The 19,269-nt window shown below is 50.7% G+C and overlaps 1 protein-coding gene across 3 annotated transcripts; it reads right to left on the minus strand.

Annotated features, from left to right (window-relative positions):
• Nucleotides 1-7,402: 7,402 nt before the first annotated feature.
• KEAP1 (kelch like ECH associated protein 1) lies at nt 7,403-19,065 on the minus strand. Of its 3 annotated transcripts, none has more exons than XM_032311019.1 (6): nt 18,697-19,065; nt 16,011-16,696; nt 13,581-14,266; nt 12,118-12,323; nt 11,679-11,855; nt 7,403-11,519 (listed from the first exon to the last, which is right to left on the minus strand). In XM_032311019.1, the coding sequence occupies exons 2-6, from the start codon at nt 16,647-16,649 to the stop codon at nt 11,353-11,355; spliced, it is 1,875 nt and encodes a 624-aa protein (XP_032166910.1). In that variant the 5' UTR covers nt 16,650-16,696; nt 18,697-19,065; the 3' UTR covers nt 7,403-11,352. The 3 variants fall into 3 exon arrangements, with proteins under 3 accessions (XP_032166910.1, XP_032166903.1, XP_032166895.1); XM_032311012.1 differs by lacking the exon at nt 18,697-19,065 and adding an exon at nt 18,321-18,666 and having other exon boundaries at nt 16,011-16,718; XM_032311004.1 differs by lacking the exon at nt 18,697-19,065 and adding an exon at nt 18,321-18,665.
• Nucleotides 19,066-19,269: the final 204 nt, after the last annotated feature.

Here is a 19,269-nt window from a genome sequence, read left to right on the forward strand (position 1 = left end):
CTTTTATTTTTTTAGCCCTACATCCAACATGGGGTTTGAACTCACGACCCCGAGATCAAGTGTCACATGCTACACCAGCTGAGCCAGCCAGGTGCTCCTATGATTGCTACTTTATTCCACCTGTACAAATGGATAATATTTCTCCCTCTTCTATAAAATAAAATTATGAGTGTAAATTAAAACACTTATTTTTATTTTTTAAGTTTATTTTTAAGTAAGATCTTTGCCCAGTGTGATCTTGATCTCAGGGCCCTGATCTCAGGGCTCCAACGACTGAGCCAGCCAGTCGTCCCTAAAAGATTATAAATAAATAAATATAGATATAAAAATAATAAATATTATATATAATTAACATATATTTATTTATTTTAAGCTACTGGCAAATAATGAAAAGATGGACCATCCTTGGGTAAGCAAAGAACTTTCATAGCTCATTAGTGTTGGTGGAATTTGGCACATACAGCTTTCTAAAAGTAGTCTGACGGTATTTATCAAAAATAGAGGGGCGCCTGGGTGGCTCAGTGATTTAAGCCGCTGCCTTCGGCTCAGGTCATGATCTCAGGGTCCTGGGATCGAGTCCCGCATCGGGCTCTCTGCTCAGCAGGGAGCCTGCTCCCCTCTCTCTCTCTGCCTGCCTCTCCATCTACTTGTGATTTCTCTCTGTCAAATAAATAAAATCTTTAAAAAATATATATATAACTGCATGGGGGTGCGCTGGTGGCTCAGTCAGTTAAGTGTCTGCCTTTGGCTCCGGTCATGATCCCAGAGTCCTAGGATAGAGCAGGGAGCCTGCTGCTTCTCCCTCTACACTCCCCCTGCTTGTGTTCTCTCACTCTCTCAAATAAAATCTTTAAAAAAAATTTTTTAAAAATATAAATGCATGCATTTTGACCTACCCACTGAAGTTTTTACAATATTTATCCTCAAGAAACAGCTGGATAAAAACCTCAAGGTGAAAAAAAAAAATTAAAAAAAAAAAAAAACCTAAAGGCGAGGGCACAAAATGCCCGTTCTAGTATTGGTCAGAATAGCGAGGTACTATGAAAAATGTCCAACATTAAAAGGACGCATGGGTGGCTTAGGCGGTTCAGTGGCTGTCCTCTGCTGGGGTCATGATCCCCGAGTTCCAACCTGGAGTTCCCAAGCATGGGTCCCTGCTCAGTGGGGAGTCTGCTTCTCCCTCTCCCTCTTCCCCCTCCCGCTGCTCTCGCACTCTCTCTCTCTCTTCAAATAATAAATTAAAAAATTGAAAAAAATATTAACAATATCTCCAGTGGTAGGATTAAGAGAGATCTGTATTTTCTGTTCTGTAGTCTTTGATATTTTCTGAACTTTAGCAGTGACCGGGTATTAATTTTATAATCACAGGAAAAGTTATTTTATAATCAGGGTAAAGAAATTCCAGGTATTTGTTATCTGGGAGGCACAAAAGCATGGTAGATAAGCACACGGACTCCGGATTCAGCTTGCCTGGATTCTAGCTCCCACGCCTCTAGTTAATGACTGCGTTCTTCCGAGCAGGTTACTTATTGGTTCTGTGCCTCAGTTTCCCTTGCTTTAAAATGGAAATAATAACTGCCCAGGTTGATATGTGCCAGACACTGTTTGTTTTACGTCAATTATTGCGCTGAATTCTCACAACAGCCTTATAAAAGGTTTTACTACAAATGGGTCACAGTCTAGGAACTCCAGCCCCCAAGCGCCTCCCCGAGCGCAGCTGGGGAATTACAGCAGGTTCAGAAATGCACGCACGCGCAGGTCGAGTGGAAGGCGTGGCGAAGACGCGCGGGAGACCTCCCCTGCACTACGATTGGCTGTTGTGGTTGTCATTAGCCGAGAAGACCGCCAATGAGGGGCGCGGCCGCTTCGCCTTGGGAACCCGAGGGCGGAGCAAGCTGCGGCGTTCAGGCTGCAGCAGGTGCGCGAACCTCAAGGTGGTTGAGGGGACCGCGCGTCACTCCTTGAGAGTGAGCCCCAGCGTCGTTCCCACTCGTTAAGGGGGCCCCAGCGTTAACCTCCTTTCCTGAGAGTTCCCTGGCGTTGTTGCTCGCCCTTTTTTCCCCCGAGACATCCCCGCCCCCCCGCCAAGAGGGACCCCTGAGATGTTCCCTCTTCCTGAGGACGACCCCGGCGTCCTCTGTCCTTCTGGAGCTGAACCCTAGCCTCGTCCCTTCTCCCTGAGAGGGACGCCAACGCCATTCATGCTCCCTCGGGTGGGCCCCGTCTTCATCAGCCCTTCCTGAGGGGACCCGGGTGTCAGTCCCCTTCCTGGAGGGGTCCCAGTGTATGTGCATGTGTGGAGGGGGGACACCAGCTGACACAGGAACTCGCCGTGTCGCCTGAGTAATCGGTTAAGGAATTGGGGCTCTTTCTCCTAAAATGGGAGCCGCGCGAAAGCTCTACAGCTGCCTTAAAATATCTTTCAAGTGCTTCCCACGGTCCCTGTCATGGTCAGCAGGTCCTTGTGGAGTGGTTGGGCATGTGTAGGACTGTCCCCTGGAAGAGGGGTTGCTGTGGCCCATGACGTCTCAAGAGATCTGATGGTAGGGGCTAGAGGGAGGTCGCAGGGGCTTCCCTGCCTCTGTTGAACTGAAATCCTAAAAGAAATCCTAAAAGGCTGAGCAAAGAGCGGGCGAAATCCGCAGCGGGGAAGACCTGGCCAGTTGCATTCGATCTTGCAAAGAGTCATCCTCCCACCACTGTGATGGCGAATTGTCTCGTCCATGTTCAAATCCATGTGAGTTTCCTGTTGCCGCCAGTGCGTCAAACGGTGAGCAAGACAGAAGACTAATTCCCATTACCAGGCTCACACACACGGGGCTTATGACTTCTGCAAGTGATGCTGCTTCTCCCTCATGGTTTCTGGCTGTTCATTAAGGAACAGTCTGTCCCCTGCCTGGTTGGCGACAAGCTGCAGGAGGGCGGAAACGGTCTGCTCCTAGCTGTCTCTACCCAGTGCCTGGCACTTGGCTGGCACGGAAGAGTTTGTTGTGCATGCCCCCAGCGCTTCACTTGGTGACTCTTTAGTGGGGCTGAGAGATGGCCGGGGAGGATGAGGTGCGATGAGTAAGGGAAAGGCACGCGGTAGAGATGAAAGAGAAGCACCTGTCTAGCTGAGATTTCAATGCCAACTCCTTGGCTAACGCAACTCATCCTTCCTGACCCTGGGGCTACGAGCAAGTGAAGGCAGAGGCGGCTGAAGTCAGCAGAGCCGTTTAAAATTTCCCACCGAAGTTGTCTGGAACCACTGATTGAATCCAGGCAGATCCTGGGATACGTAGTCTGAAAAGTGTTCCTGAGGGCCCTGTTTAACATGCAGCCTAGGAAAATGTGGATGGGGTGTGGGCGTGGAAGGGGCGCTGGGGCTCATGGAAGGAAGAGCTCTTTAAATAGGGGGGAGTTTCCTGATGCATTTGCAGTTGTGTTTCGTTTACTATAAATATAATTTACCCAGAAGTCTTGAAGAATGCTAATTAAAAAAAAAAAATAGGAACAATCCAAGGTCAGGTAATTTTGCACCGCGGGCCCCTCCAATCTTGTTCCAGCTCTCCTTGTCTGGCAACAGTTCCTCTTTCTGCCTGGAAGCCCACAAGAGGGTGCTGCATTCCTTTTAGACCACACCTCCTGCATCAGCCCAGAGTTAGGGGCAGCTACAAAACCCTCACAAAATAAGGCGATGGGTTGGTGGAAGCACTGATGTTTCGCAGGTTACAAGAGCCAGAGAGGAATTCTAAGTAGCACAGGTAAAGTGGTCTGAGGTGAGTAAATGTTATACCATTACCTTGCTAACCTTAACCTCGATAACCCCGATCAATGTTAGCATATCAGGTTTCCAGTACTTACCTCATTCCTATCAATAATACTACATTTATTGTATCTTACTGTGCGCTAGGTGCTAGGTAGTTATTATCCCCATTTTACAGACGGGGAAAGCCAGGCACAGACAGGATTTGCACCAAGTTTGAATGCCAGATATGCGTCTCAAGCCTAGTCTGTTGATTCCAGTGTATTCTTTCCCGCCCCCCACCCCCTGCTTCAGTTCTATCTTTTGCAAAATTTAGTTCCACTGACATTTATATTATACATTTTGAAAGATTTTATTTATTAGACAGAGATCACAAGTAGGCGGGGCGGGGGAGGCTCCCTGCTGAGCAGAGAGACAGACGTGGGGCTCAATCCCAGGACCCTGAGATCATGACCTGAGCCGAAGGCAGAGGCTTAACCCACTGAGCCACCCGGGCGCCTGACATTTATATTTTAAAACCGGATGCAGGGGCATCTGGGTGGCTCAGTGGGTTGAGCGTCTGCCTTTGGCTTAGGTTATGATCCCAGCGTTCTGGGATTGAGTCCCGTATCAGGCTCCTTGCTCAGTGAGGAGCCTGCTTCTCCCTCTGCCTGTGGCTCCCTCTGCCTTTGCTCTCTCTCTCTGACAAATAAATAAAATCTTAAAAACAAAACAAAACAAAACAGAATGCACACCCAAGGGAGAAGATAGTCACTGAATTGAAGGCATGTTGTACTGCACAAACCAGGGGACTCTAGCATCCAGAATGACCGTGCCCTTCACAGAGCTCAAGGTTACCCTAGACACTGTCCACTTGACTAAGAGTGGGAAGTTATTTGTTTCCTATATGACTAGGACTCCATCCTCTTTCACCTTCATCTTTGATAATCTTTTTTTTTTTTAAGACTTATTTGTTTATTTAACAGAGAGAGAGAGATCACAAGTAGGCAGAGAGGCAGGCAGAGGGACAGGGGGAAGCAGTCTCCCCGCTGAGCAGAGAGCCCAATGTTGGGCTCGATCCCAGGACCCTGAGACCAGGACCTGAGCTGAAGGCAGAGGCTTAACCCAGTGAGCCACCCAGGCGCCCTTTGATGATCTCTCTATACTGAAACTTCCCCTCAGCTTATAAACATGCTGTTTTCTGAATCTCAAAAACAAAACCCCAAACCCTCCCTGAACTCTTTGTTCCTCTCTAGCTTTCACCCAGTCTTTTTCTGCCTCTTCTCATCCAAATGCCTCAGAAGAGATGTTCCCTTCCTCAGTGTTCCTCGCTGATTCAGTGTTGTCTTCTCGGCACTTGTACCTGTTTCAAGGAGGCACTCCCTAGGTTTTTACTGTAGGGATCTGTTGCTTTACCCTCACCAGTCTCCTGAAGTGGTTCGCTATAAGACTGCTTTCCAGTCACCAAATCCAGTAGGCATTTGAAGGGATCTATCTTTCTGAAGCTCTTTGCACTTCATAGCATTATTCCTTACAATTTTTGTGTTCCCCAAAGAACAAATAATCCAATCAAGAAACGGGCAGAGGACCTGAACAGACATTTCTGCAAAGAAGACATCGAGATGGCCAACAGACTCATGAAAAAGTGCTCCACATCACTCGGCATCAGGAAAATACAAATCAAAACCACAATGAGATACCACCTCACACCAGTCAGAATGGCTAAAATCAACAAGTCAGGAAATGACAGATGCTGGCGAGGATGCGGAGAAAGGGGAACCCTCCTAGACTGTTGGTGGGAAAGCAAGCTGGTGCAACCACTCTAGGAAACAGCATGGAGGTTCCTCAAAAAGTTGAAAATAGAACTACCTTATGACCCAGCAATTGCACTACTGGGTATTTACCCTAAAGATACAAATGTAATGACCGAAGGGGCACATGCACCCGAATGTTTATAGCAGCAATGTCCACAATAGCCAAACTATGGAAAGAACCTAGATCTCCATCAACAGATGAATGGATAAAGAAGATGTGGTATATATACACAATGGAATACTATGCAGCCATCAAAAGAAATGAAATCTTGCCATTTGCGACAACGTGGATGGAACTAGAGGGTATTATGCTTAGTGAAATAAGTCAATCAGAGAAAGACAACTATCATATGATCACCCTGATATGAGGAAGTGGAGATGCAACATGGGGGTTTTGGGGGGTAGGAAAAGAATAAATGAAACAAGATGGGATTGGGAGGGAGACAAACCATAAGATACTCTTAATGTCACAAAACAAACTGAGGGGGTGCTGGGGGAAGGGGGTAGGGAGAGGGTGTTGGGGTTATGGACATTGGGGAGGGTATGTGCTATGGTGAGTGCGTGAAGTGTATAAACCTGGCAATTCACAGACCTGTACCCCTGGGGCTAATAATACATTATATGTTTATTAAAAAATTAAAAACTTCTAAAAATAAAATTTTTTGTGTTCAACTTTTTCTCTTCTTAGCCTCTGTGACACTATACTTTTCTTAGTTTTCTCGTGTTTTTCTGCTGCGGTTGTCTGTTGGAGCTTCTCTTCCATTTACTCAAGTGTTTCTCAGAATGTGCTTTTTAAAAATTTTTTATTTATTTATTTGACAGAGAGAGGTCACAAGTAGGCAGAGAGAGGCAGGGAAGCAGGCTCCCCACTGAGCAGAGAGCCTGATGCGGGGCTCGATCCCAGGACCCTGAGATCATGACCTGAGCTGAAGGCAGTGGCTTAACGCACTGAGTCACCCAGGTGCCCCTCAGAATAATGCTTTTAACCCCTGCTGTTCCTGTTCTACACCAGTATGTCTTGGAATGTGGTCCCTGGACAAGCAGCACCAGCATCAACTGGGAATTTTAGAAATGCAATTTCTTGGGACCCACCTTTAGAGTGAGGGACTTCTGGAAAATTTAACACTCATTTATGATAAAACAAACAAACAAACAAACAAACAAACAAACAAACTAGGTATAGAGGGGAGCTTCCTGAACTTGGAAGAAGTTCCAGCAAAGCTTAAGGTATAGGTGACAGAAAATCGTTCAGCAAACATCAGATTGAATGGCGGCACATTAGAAGCACTCACCTTACTATTAGGAATAAGATAACTATTCCTCACTATTCCCACAACTAACCAACATTTCCCAGAAGGTCTTAGCTAATGCTGTAAGGCAAGAAAAAGAAATGAGTGGTGTGACTACTGAAAAGGATGACATTCTACTATTACTATTTGCAGACGATTTAACTCTCTGCTTTAAAAAAAACCCAGAAAACTAGAAAAAGGCTGGTGGAAGATCAAGATATCTAAATCAAAACTTTCCTATATACCAGAAATGCCAATTTTATTATATTTTCCCAGAAATACCAATTGTAAAAGATCCAGGAGTAAAGATCTCATTGACAACAACCAGACCCATAAAACTCCCATGAATAAACCCTTCTTCACAAGTCCTTTGTGGAGAAATTATAAAGCCTTCCTGAGGACAGCAAAGAAGACTTCACTAAACAGGTACACTAAGTCCACGAACAGAGAGACCTAATATTGCAAAAATATTATTTCACCCCAACTTGATAATTTTAATGCAACCCAATTAAATTTTTCATGGGATTTCATTCATGAAGCAAAGAATAAATATGCAATAACAGAATAGCTCAGGGGTTTTTTTGTTAAAAAAAAATAGAAAAGGGAGAGGGATTTACTCTGATATTAAGACATGTTATAAAACTTCAGTAATTTAAATGATGAAATTGATGCAAAAATGGATAGTTAGGTAAAACAGTAGTAATCTGATATAACAGAATAGAGGTCCCACACATACATGAGAAGTCTGTGTATGATTGGGATAGCATTTAAGAACTATGGATAAAGAATTAATTAGTCAAGAAATGGTTTGAAAAATAAATGGTTGAGCAGCGATAGCTATCCATGCAAAAAATTAAATTCCTACTCGATACTATATATACCAACAAATTCCTGTTAGATTTAAAAATGGTTCAAAAACAAAACAATCATATCTGAAGGAAAAACAGCACAAAAATTTTCTGGTGTCTCTATTAGTCAGGATTCTTGGTTTTAACAGAACCAACAAAAACCGAGTCTGGTTACCTTAAGCAGAAACAATGTATGGGCAGGAGACAACAACTTAACAAATGGGTAGGAAGCCACGGGAAATGCAAAAGTCCTCAAATATGACACAGAAGAGACAAAACATCAAGGAAGAGTGATAAATTCAACTGTGTGAAATCTATAAAGAGCTCCTAGAAGCAGTAAGAATGTGGTTTGTTACAACCACTTTGGAGAGGAATCTGGCAGGATATAAGGAAAGCTGTGCTTACCCTAAGATCTAGTAAGTTCCACCTCTTAGTATCCCCCTGGAGAAATACACACATTTGTGCCCAAGGAGACATGGTTAAGAGGAGGCATTTCAGCCTTATCCGTAATTCTGAGAAATGAAAAGACCTAACATTGTAGGTACTGGAAAAGATAAAACAGAACATAGTACCCGGCAAAAGGAATGTGACGTCACAGACAAAAAGATCTAGAAGTCTGAGGGGGAAAAGCAAATTGCAGAATTATACAGGCAACATTATACCATTTTTGTAAGGAAATACATAGAACATTTCTGCAGTTTGTTTTAAGTTGAGAGGGGGCTGGAATGGAGAAATAGTAAGATTTCAGCTTTATCTATAATGTTCAATTTTTTAAAGGTAATACTTAGGTATTTAACAAAGAGAAATGAGCATGGCCCACAGGGCCTCTTCTGACACCATGTTCCTCCTCCCTCTCAGAGTTCACCTAGATTGCTTCCCAGTGCCACAGGACCTTTGCATGTGATGCTTCTTCCATCCAGAATCTTGCCCTTCCTTTCCTCATCAAGTTTACACTATCAGTTCCTTTGGATTTCTATGAGAAAACCCCCATCTCAACAATGGTTTCTCAGAGCCTCTGACCTAGGTCAAGTTCCTGGCCTTCAGAGGGCTTGCCTTTGAACCTAATTACATGTGTATTTTGTGATCATTAATTCCAGCTCTGAGTGTCATGCCTGTTCCTCACTGTGTCTGAACACCTCACTTCAGGTCTGATAAAACAGCCATTTGAGAACTACTTGTTGGAAGCATTAAAGCCTGGAGGCTAGAAAAAATGACTTCACACCCTCCTAAAACAATTTTACCTTGAGGCCTCAAACCTGACACATCCCCAAACCTGGTTACTTCTCTTCTATACCTGCAGCCTCCTCAAAGCTTCTCTACCCCTGGCTGCTGATTACGGTTGAAGCCACACAGGAACATTCCGAAATCTCTGCCCTCCTTATCTCATCAGTCCTCACTGTGGATTCGACCTCTGTTCCCACAGCCTCATCCGAACTGGTGTCTTCTCACCTGCCTAATGCGATAGCTGCTTCACCTTTCCCACACACTCCAGTCGGCAGCCACCTATGCCCATGTAGCTTCCAGAGCCATTGACTTTCAAATGGGAACTTAACCATGACCCGCAGCAGCCTGTCACTCAGCACGGTTGTAATACTGCTTCAGCATCTGGCTTCCCTGCGGAGGTGCCCCAGTTTACCCCGGGGTGGGGGGATGGGAGGCTAAGGGGTTCTGGGATGCCAGCCTTTCAGTGTTCAAACTGGGACTGTCCTGGGGAAAACCAGGACGAGTTGGTCACCCTACTCCTCTTCTAGGCTGTAATTTCCACAAGGGCGGGGATCATCTGGGGCCTGTTCACGACCCTAGCTCCTTTGATACCTAGCGCAACAGCTGTCTTTGCAGAGTTAGAAAGGGAGTGTCGATACTCACCTTTGTTGGTCCAGCAAGTTTACATGCCCAGTCGGTGTCCAAGTACCATTTTTGCAGGTAAGAAACTGTTCACCTTGCTTTGCTGAATCAGTTGAAACCTGACCTCAAGACCAGGGTTCTAACCCTTGTAGAAGGAAACACCACTCTGGGATAGGCTGTGTGGCTTCTGGCAACCGGATTACATGCAAATTCCTTTTGACTCTAGATTAGATCGCTGTTTCCGGAACTTTCACTGATAGACACACTGATCCCACAGGACCTCCTGTCCCTTCTCATACACAGGGTTAGCGCACGCTGTGGCTGCTTAGTGTCCACTAGAGTTGAATCTAAACCCTACCACTTTGTGGCCACATGACCTTGGGCAAGTCACTTCCCTGAACCTCTGATCTGTAAAGAACGCAGGCTTTGCCTTCCTAGCTCACAGCACTCTTGAGGATCAAGTAATGTGCAAAAAACCGCAAATGCTAAAAGGCTGTCCAGATACTGTTTTCAGTTCTTAGTCCTTCCCCACCCACTCAATGCACCCAATGCAGATTTATTTTCTTGTTCCAATAAAACCTTAGAAGAGGACCAAGGAAGCGGCGCGACCAAGACAACCTTCAGGTGACTTGAGTGAATGAAGCTGTGAGACGGGAGGTTAAGGTTTTCCCTGGAAAGGAAGGAATCAAACGTCTCCTCGCTAAGCCCCTTGGGAGAGCCTGGGACATTCCTGACAGCGGAGACCACACTTCGTTCCTCTTTGCTCCACACTCCCAGTACAAATAGCTCATTGCCTTAAGGAGAGAGCCAGGCCGTATACTGCCTTCACAGGGATTGTTCGGAAGAGACCAGGTTCCAGCGAGCCCTCTGCCTAAGAAAATTCCCAAGAGCCCCTTTTGTCCTTTTAATACCCTGGCACCTAAATAAAAGGCTCAGTCTGTGCAACTGAAGCACATAAAAATGACCGGATAGATTTTCACCGATTTGAAAGGCATGTTGGGGATGGTTTGCCTGAAAATAGAACTCCAGGGAGACCTAAAAGAGAGGTGTCAAGGAGTTAGGTCATTGTCTTCAAAGCAGCCCTACGTGACAAAGTGAGCCCTGTGTGGCTTGCCCACGGGGAGACAGATGCCCTACATGTCAAGATGCCATGGGCAGAGATAACGAACTGGTTTCAAATTCAAACTCAAAATCAAGGACTTGAGTACATTTCCAAAGAGTCCCTTCTGTCCCCAGGTTTGAGATCTCCAGCTGACAGCCCGGGTGGAAGACACTAGTTAGTTTGTTCTTTATTTTCATTGGAAAGTTATAGGGTTACTTATCAACAAAATGACTGTCCAGGGCAGAGATATCCAGTGGTTTCTATGTACAGGCCCATCCCTGGGGTCCACACCTCCACAGGAGCCTCGCCCCAGAGGCCTCAGCTGGCTCCTTCCCAGGCCTCCAGGAACCAACCACAAAGACACAAGGAACAAAAAACCCACCTGACCTCAGCACCTGTTTTCACCCCAAAGGGAGGTGGCAGCTGCTGGTTTGGGACCCAGGCCTACTCTCAGAGTAGTGGGTGCAGAGGCCTCTCTCCTGGGAGCCTGACTTTCATGGACCCCCTTCCCAGGAAGGCTCTCTTGGACATTCCTGGGACAACTCTGACAGGCTCATGGGTTTCTGCTGTGGCCTTCTTTTCTTTCTAGTTGTCATCTGAACACTGAGGCATCTCAGCCTCCCATCTTGGAGGATAAGCATTTGCACTGCTGCCTTTTCTTTTGTCCCTGTTTTTGTACAAAAACAATACTCTCAATCAGACCATTTTTTTGCCCAAGAACACAAGTGGCTCAACAGGTACAGTTCTGCTGGTCGATCTGCTTCCGGCAGGGCTCCATGGTGACAGCAACACCCACCCCGCTCCGGCCAGATGTCATGTGGGTCACCTCACTCCAGGTGTCTGTGTCTGGGTCGTAACACTCCACACTGTCCAGGAACGTGTGACCGTCGTAGCCTCCTGCAGGGGGAGCAGAGGAGACAGTCACCCCCTCTGAGGGGAGAGGAAAGAAAGAGGGAGAAGGAACTGCAAGAAGCCCTCCTACGGGGATCTGAGCCTGACCCCAAAGATGGGGTTAATCAGGCTTCTCCACCCAGGTCCCCGCCCCCAGGGCCTCACCGAGAACGTAGATCCTGCCCTGGTGCACAGTAATCCCCAGGGCGCTTCGCCGATGCTTCATGGGAGCTACAAAAGTCCACGTTTCTGTCTCGACGTCATAGCGCTCCACGCTGTTCAGCTGGTCCTGACCATCGTAGCCTCCCGCAGCATAGATGCAGTTGTGCAAGACACAGACTCCTAAACCGTACCATGCAAAGAGAGTGACTCCAGGGCCTGGCGCTGGGGGCCCCAGGCACTCCTTCTTGGGGGCACCCTCCCCTCTCCCCTCTTCTGGGGCGCCCTTCAGAGAAGAGCTCAGACGGTTAGGATCTAGCTCTCCTGGGTGTGCCACAGGGTTTAAAACTGAAACCGGAAGCATCCCCCAAGCCTTGCCGAGTTTCATTCCCCAGGGTTGGGGGTGGGGTTCCTCCACGCTCCCTTCCTGGCAGCCCCCACCCACCTGCCCCACTTCGGATGGTGTTCATGGGTGTGATCATTCGCCACTCATCTCTCTCTGGGTAGTAACACTCGGCTGAGTTGAGGCGGTTTGTTCCATCGAAGCCTCCGACGGCATAGAGCAAACGGTTGAGGACAGCCACCCCTACCCCGATCCTTCGAGTCAGCATTGGGGCCACCAAGTGCCACTCGTCCCGCTCTGGCTCATACCTGCAAGGGCATAGTAACAATGACAATGGCGATCATAGCTGCCCTGTATGGAACACGATGCCCCGACATGCCGCCTGTTCTTTATGCACTTGAACTCTTTACTCCTCGTAGCGTGTCTCTGAGGAAACAGGTTCACAGCCATCATCTGCTCAAGGTTACCTGCACGTCTGCTGGACGCTGAGGGTGGATCCACCATACACCACTGCCAGGCCCCATGCTGCGTGTTGTTAGCGCCCCCAAAACCCTCTTAGCCTGTTGGACAGGTGGTCCTCATTATCATCTCCCACTTCCCCATCACCTTCAGATGACAAGACAGAAGCACAGAGGGATGAAATGGCATGTCCCAGGTCACCGTGGAGGTGGGGCTGGGGGTCGACCCAGGCTTTTAGGACACCAGAATCCTAATTCTAACAACTAGGCTACCACCCAGGATGGTTTCTGTCAAAGTGTGCTGTTTGTTTAAAATTCCCATCCCCGGGGCGCCTGGGTGGCTCAGTGGGTTAAAGCCTCTGCCTTCGGCTCAGGTCATGATCCCAGGGTCCTGGGATCGAGCCCCTGCTGAGCAGAGAGCCTGTTTCCTCCTCTCTCTCTCTCTGCCTGCCTCTCTGCCTCCTTGTGATTTCTGCCTGTCAAATAAATAAATAAATCTTTAAAAAAAAAAATTCCCATCCCCTAGCCCCGCTCCAAACTCACTGATGCCAGATCTCTAGCAGTGGAGTAGGAAGTTTGTTTTAACAAGTTCTCCAGCTGAGAACTGTATCCTGGATCATGCTTCTAGAAGAGGAGAAGGCGAAGGTCTGACTGTGCAAAAGTTGAAAGTCAAAACTGCTCAGCCTCTTAACACAGGGTCACCATGCAGTTGTGCAGGTTGTGCACTGCACAAGGAGTCACCTTCTACATAGAAGACCTCATATATCCGTTTATTACGGCAGTTTGGGGGCAGATGGCAGTAAGGTGTCATGCTGTAATAAAATTAGCCTTTTACAACATCTTCAAACTGATAGAACTCCTTCCAAATCTGCAGGAGTTGTATGGGTTTGTGACAGCCCTGTAAGCAATTCCCAGGCCCAGACACATCACCCAACATCACTGACCACAAATCTCCCATGGATTTAGCCTCACCTGAGGCTTCCACTCCCTGAAGGCAGAGTGCAGAGACAGGCACCTAACAATAGGGGGAATCCCCAAATCCCAGTGGGTTAGGACCTGTTAGCAATGGGAACCTCAGAGCTCACCCCTCTGGGCCCTGCCACTCACCTCTCCACACTGTTGTGGTGGATGCAGCCATGGGAGCCACCAACGGCATAGATGTGGCCATCGATAACCCCAACCCCGATCCGATTGCGCGGTACACTCATGGGGGCACAAGGCGACCACTGGTTGGTCATGGGGTTATAGCAGTCCAGGGCATTGGAGTCGGTGTTGCCGTCGGGCGAGTTGTTCCGGCCACCCACAGCATACAGCAGCCCACCCACGACGCAGCCGGCCAGGCCGCTACGAGGCACCTGCAGGTCTGCCAGTCGGAGCCAGGTGCCGTCACTGGGGTTGTAGGCCTCCAGGTAGCTGAGCGACTGGCGGAAGTAGCCGCCGGCGGTGTAGATGAGCCGGCCGACTTTGGGCGCCCGACAGGGCATCACCTGCGTGGGCTTATGCAAGGTGAGCTCCTGGAAGATCTTGACTAGGTAGTCCTTGCAGCGGGAGTCCGACTGCAAGATCTCACACTTCTGCAGCTGCATCTGCAGGAAGTGGGGTGTGAGCGAGTGGCAGCGCACGGCACGGAGCAGCGCCTGCACGTAGAAGCGCCGCTGCTCGCAGTCATACTTGACCCAGTTGATGCAGGCGTGGAAGACCTCGGACTCGCAGCGCACGTTCAGATCGTCTCGGCTGATGAGTGTCACCAGCTGGCAATGGGACAGGTTGAAGAACTCCTCTTGCTTGGCCACCTGCGGAAGGCATTACTGTGACAGGCTGACTCCCCCTGACAGCAGTATGACTGCGGAAAGGTCACTCCACCTGCCTCTCACAACCTCAGTCTCCTATTTTGTAAAACGGGGATTCAAACAGTGTGAACCTCATAGCTTGTGAAGATTAGAGTTAATACTCCACGCCAGGCATATACTACCTAAGTACTCAGGCAAATGGGCAAAGACACAATGTACTTCGTACCTTTTTGTATCATTTTGTGCTTGAACTACAAGATTGTTACCTTTTTTTTTTTTTTAATTTTTAGAAGATTTTATTTATTTATTTGACAGAGATCACAAGTAGGCAGAGAGGCAGGCAGGAGTCGGGGAGAAGCAGGTCCCCTGCTGAGGAGAAAGCCCACTGGATCCCAGGACCCTGAGATCATGACCCCAGCCGAAGGCAGAGGCTTAACCCACTGAGCCACCCAGGTGCCCCAATTGTTACTTTTTAAACGAAATTACTTTTTCAAAAGGGCAGATTGACTAAAAAGGAAAAAATAATAGCCACAGAATATCCTAGAAAAAGTGTAGGCTCTAAAGAAAGAAGGCTGAGCTGCAACTTGGCCCCCTCTTTCTAACTAGGTGATCTTGGGCAATGCTCCGTGCCTTGGTTTTCCTCCTCTATCAGTAGCTCCCTCACAGCTGGGCTACTCCTAGGGCATACAGGGCCCCAGGCAAATATTTCCTGTCAGGCACCAGTCTATATAAATAATTTCAGTCGCCCCTCATCAGCAGGTCACCAACACTCTGGTACCCAAGCCCACGCAATCCCTTTAAAGAAACACCGCACAGGCCTGCAGGAAAGCCCAGCTCACAGACCACCTTTCTGGAAGCCAGAGGCCCTAGGACTACTGCCAGCCTCCTCAGGGCATCTGGTCAACCCCACACGTCGGGTAGGGGGAAGGAGAACATCAGCCCTTAAGGAGAGAAACAGAAACCAGGACAGTATCTACCTCAGCTGATCCCAGCCACTGGGGGAGGACTTTGAAAATTTCCAGGAGGGCCCTCTAAAGCATGGGACTCCCTAAGGCACGGGGCCTGGGGTACAGCCCTGTTGGGCCACAGCTAAGGGTGGTGCTTCCTCATAGGACAGTGGGGAAAATCCCATGATTTAAAGAATGGAAATCACTCAGAACAGGGGTAGGTCCACAGCAAGTGCTCAAAAACACTTATTATTATTGTCATCCCCAAGGGCACAACCTCTAGTGCCCGCCACCCACGAATCTGGGCTCATCATTGCGATTTTACAAGGAATCGCTGATTTTCTGCTCACAACTTCCTCCACTTAAAAACGAAAATGAAACCAACAACAGTGTAAGGACAACACTGCGTGGACCAGAGGAAACATGCCTAAGGGTCACATGTGAGGTAGGCAGCATGTCATGGGTGTTCAGTAAGTATCCGCAAACTGTGTGAAGCACTGGGCCCTCCTTTAGCACACCCCAGGGTTAAGCAGTTGTCAGCATTCGCTGCACCCTGTCCCTACTCTTGTTTCCAGAGAAGTTGGGGAGCCCAGAGATAGACCCAGAAAGTTCTCACTTTCCTCAGCTGTTTCCCAGAGTCACCCCGATATACAGACTAGGACCTCAGAACCCAGTTTTTCTCCAGCAACCTGACCTAACTCTTCACATGTCAAGGGAAGACAGGGATGTCTGTCCATCTGTCCCTGGTCCTTCTGATGCCAACCCCAAGCCCAGGCCCCAAGTCTCCTCCAGCCACTCACCTCTCCGAAGTGCATATAGATGTATTCGCGGGCGCGCTGGTGCAGCTCGGCACAGCCGATCTGTTCAGCGAAGTTGGCAATGCCAATGGCGTTGCTGGGATCCAGCTGCTGCACGAGGAAGTCACTGCAGGCGCGGACGACGCTGTCGATCTGGTACATGACGGCACCGTTCATCACGTGGAGCACGCACTTCTCACCCATGGAGATGGAGGCCGTGTAGGCAAACTCAATGAGGCGCTCCATGACCTTGGGGTGGATGCCCTCAATGGACACCACCTCCATGCCCTGCTCCCGTAGCCCATTGGTGAACATGGCCTTGAAGACGGGGCTAGATGAGGCCAGCACCACCTTGTGAGCCATGAACTGGGCGGCTGGCGCGTCCTCGTATTTGACCTGCAGTGTGACATCACACAGCTGCTGGCTGAGCCGCAGCTCGTTCATAATGCCGAAGGCCTGCTTGGTGTGGTCCTCCAGCGTGTAGCTGAAGGTGCGGTTGCCATGCTGGGAGGGCGTCACCTCGGCTTTGCACTCGGTGGAGGCGTACATCACCGTGTCCCCTGCCCCCTCAGGGCGCTGTGACCTCAGGGGAAGGAATCGGGTGCGGGCCCCAGCCCCGCTAGGCCTGGGTTCCGGCTGCATGGGGTTCCAGGTGACAAGGGACAACACCACCACTGGCACTCAGAGGCCTGGAGGAGGGAGAGCACAGGGCTGGGGGCAGGGCCTGGGGGTCAGGCCTCCTTTTTTTAAGATAAAGCGACTCCTAGACCAGTTTTCCTTCCCAAGCCCAGATGAAGCAATGTCCATTTGTGCTCATTAACTACCACATGGCCTCAGAGCCCAAGAGTCCATCCTAAAACACAGGTCAGACGATGTCTCCCCTCCCCCCCACCCCTGCTCAGAATCCCCCCCCCCAACTCCCTATGGCATGAAGAATAAAACGAAACTCTTGCAGGGTCCTACCCTATATACAGTCAGCCTCTGTCCGCCTCTTTCCTTTGCTCACTCTGTTCCACCTACCAGCTCTATCCCTTCCCAATAGAGCATTATCTAGCTCATTCACAGTATCTACTGTGTGCCAGGCACTGTTCTAGGCACTGGAGACATAGCAGAGGAGAAAGGCAGACATAAACTGTGCCGCCCTGGAGGTGTCACCTGGGGAGGGATGGGCCATAAGTAAAATAAGCAAGACTTGAGGAAAAGTGGGGGTTGTGAAAAAAAAGGACAACAGCATTGTGACAGGGTGCCTTGGGGCAGTTAGTTTAAATCGGGTAGTCCAGGGCTGTGTCAGAGCTGAGACAAGAAGGATGTACATGTGAAAGGGGTTTTCCAGGCAGAGGGAATGGCAAGTTCAAAGGCTCAGAGGCAGAATGAGAGAGACCATCTGGAGAGTCAGAGAGAAGTGTAAGGAGCGATACACAGGTTTCCATGAAACCTGTGGAGTCTGGAGGGCCAGGGCAGGAGCTGTGTTTTGAAAGATCCGCTTTGAGAAGATGGGGATTTGCGAGAGGCCCCCCAGGTTCTCCACTGATCTTTCCCGGACTCACAGCAGAGTCACCTCCTCTCTATTTCATTTCCACCACAGCACTTGTCAGAAACCATAATGACCTCCACTGCTTGCTTGTTGAGGGATGGCCCATGTCTCTGGCCCTCAGCGGCAGGGCTTCTGAAGGCAGGGAGCCCTGTGTAGGTCAAGGCTGTGCCCACCCTCCCATGTGCCTCCCCCACGTCCTGCCTGGGGCCTGGCACTGCTCAGGGGTCAGTAAGCGAGCCGCTGGCTGGTTGCCCACTTCACTGTGCCTGCCACAGCACCCTCCTCCGCCGGGCCCAGGGCGCCGCTTGGCCGCCTCTCCCCGGCCGAGGCCCCTGTCCTGCCTCTTGATCCTCTGGCCAGTCGGTCAACGGTGCCCCTAGGACACCGGGCACTTCTCCCCCACGAAGCGATCAGTGGGAGACTGCGCATGTCCTGCCGGAGCCGCCACCAAGGCCTGGAGAAGGGAGGAAGTGACCCCTGCCGTGCGGCCTTTCCACTGCCAACCCCAAGGCGCAGACCAACTCCCCAGCGCGCGGGACTCCCGGGCCCTCGGTCCGAGGGGCACTCCCTGGGCCTCTCGCCCCGCGTGCGTAGCTCCCGGGCCACCCCTCGGGTCGCGCCGTCCAACAAAAGCCGAGGACTCAGAGCCGCGCCCTCCTGGCCCTCCGCGAGGCCGCGGGAACCCCATGGCCGCCGGACCCGCGGCGCCCCGTTCCCCGACCCCCGGGACACTCCCGGCCCGCCGTTCGCACAGCCCAGGCGCAGGCCGCCTCACTCACCCCGCCATGGCCGCGCGCGAGCTCCGCCTCCGTCGCCCAGGCCCGGGCGCCTCCATCGCTGCGCCGGGGGGAGGCGTGGAGCGCGCGCAGGTCACCATGACTAAGCAGAGCCGGGCGCCGGCCGTGTCAGAATAAAAGTCCCCGCGGCCCCCGGCCTCCCGCGGCTGGGAGGGCAGAGGGGCCGCTCCCCCCGCCCCCGCCGCCAGTCACCAAGCTGCGCTGCCCCCGCGCGGCGACCACTCCGGCTGTCATTGCGGCGCGGCGCACCCAGTCGCGTGGTCCGAGCCGCCGGGAATCAGACCCTCGGGTTCGAGGCCCGGTGCGCCCCTGCCTGCACTGGAGATCGGTGGACAGCCCTAGCGGCCGGCGAGCTCACCTCGGCCGCCGCGTAGCCTTCTAGCTCTTGCCGCGGGGTGGGGATGCCCGGGGCACCAAGGCGGCTCCGGGCACAGTGGTGCCACCCGCGCGCAGAGCTTCCGGGAAACCCGAGGGTCCGCGTCCCGGCCGGGAGCGGCTCCCGCTTAACTTTCGCTACGGCGCGTCAGCCGTCGGGGTACCTTGGCCCTGGGGCGGCGAGGCCTGCGGGGTCTTGGACGTCGGGGGCGGGGGGGGGGCGGCCTCCGATCGGCCGGGAAGGAGGCGGGGAGAGGGCGGAGAGGTGCGGTGGGGAAGGAGCCGCGATTCCCCGCCCTTCCCGCAGGTGCCCGGCACCCCTGGGCAAAGAGTGGGCGAGGGCGCAAGGCCGCGGGTTGGGTTGTGGTGGGGGGGGGCGGTCCGGTCTGTCCCCACTTCGCACTGTCCCTTCCACCGGCTCGATTTCGTCATCTCAGCGCATGACTCCTCTCTCCGACCCGCTTTCCTCCCCCTCCCCCGCCTTTTAAAAAAGATTTTATTTATCTCTGTCAGAGAGAGCAGAAGCAGGGGGAGCGGCAGGCAGAGGTAGAAGCAG

This window comes from Mustela erminea, chromosome 1 (genome assembly GCF_009829155.1).
Source record: "Mustela erminea isolate mMusErm1 chromosome 1, mMusErm1.Pri, whole genome shotgun sequence".
NCBI classification, from domain to species: domain Eukaryota; kingdom Metazoa; phylum Chordata; class Mammalia; order Carnivora; family Mustelidae; genus Mustela; species Mustela erminea.

Bases quoted from the DNA above. Each gene is read 5' to 3' on its own strand.
- KEAP1 (XM_032311019.1), bottom strand. From the start codon at position 16,649: ATGCAGCCGGAACCCAGGCCTAGCGGGGCTGGGGCCCGCACCCGATTC. The intron at 14,267-16,010 runs GTGAGTGGCTGG...TGCCTTCCGCAG, and splicing joins TCTATATGCACTTCGGAGAG to GTGGCCAAGCAAGAGGAGTT. The intron at 12,324-13,580 runs GTGAGTGGCAGG...ATGCCCTTGCAG, and splicing joins CACCACAACAGTGTGGAGAG to GTATGAGCCAGAGCGGGACG.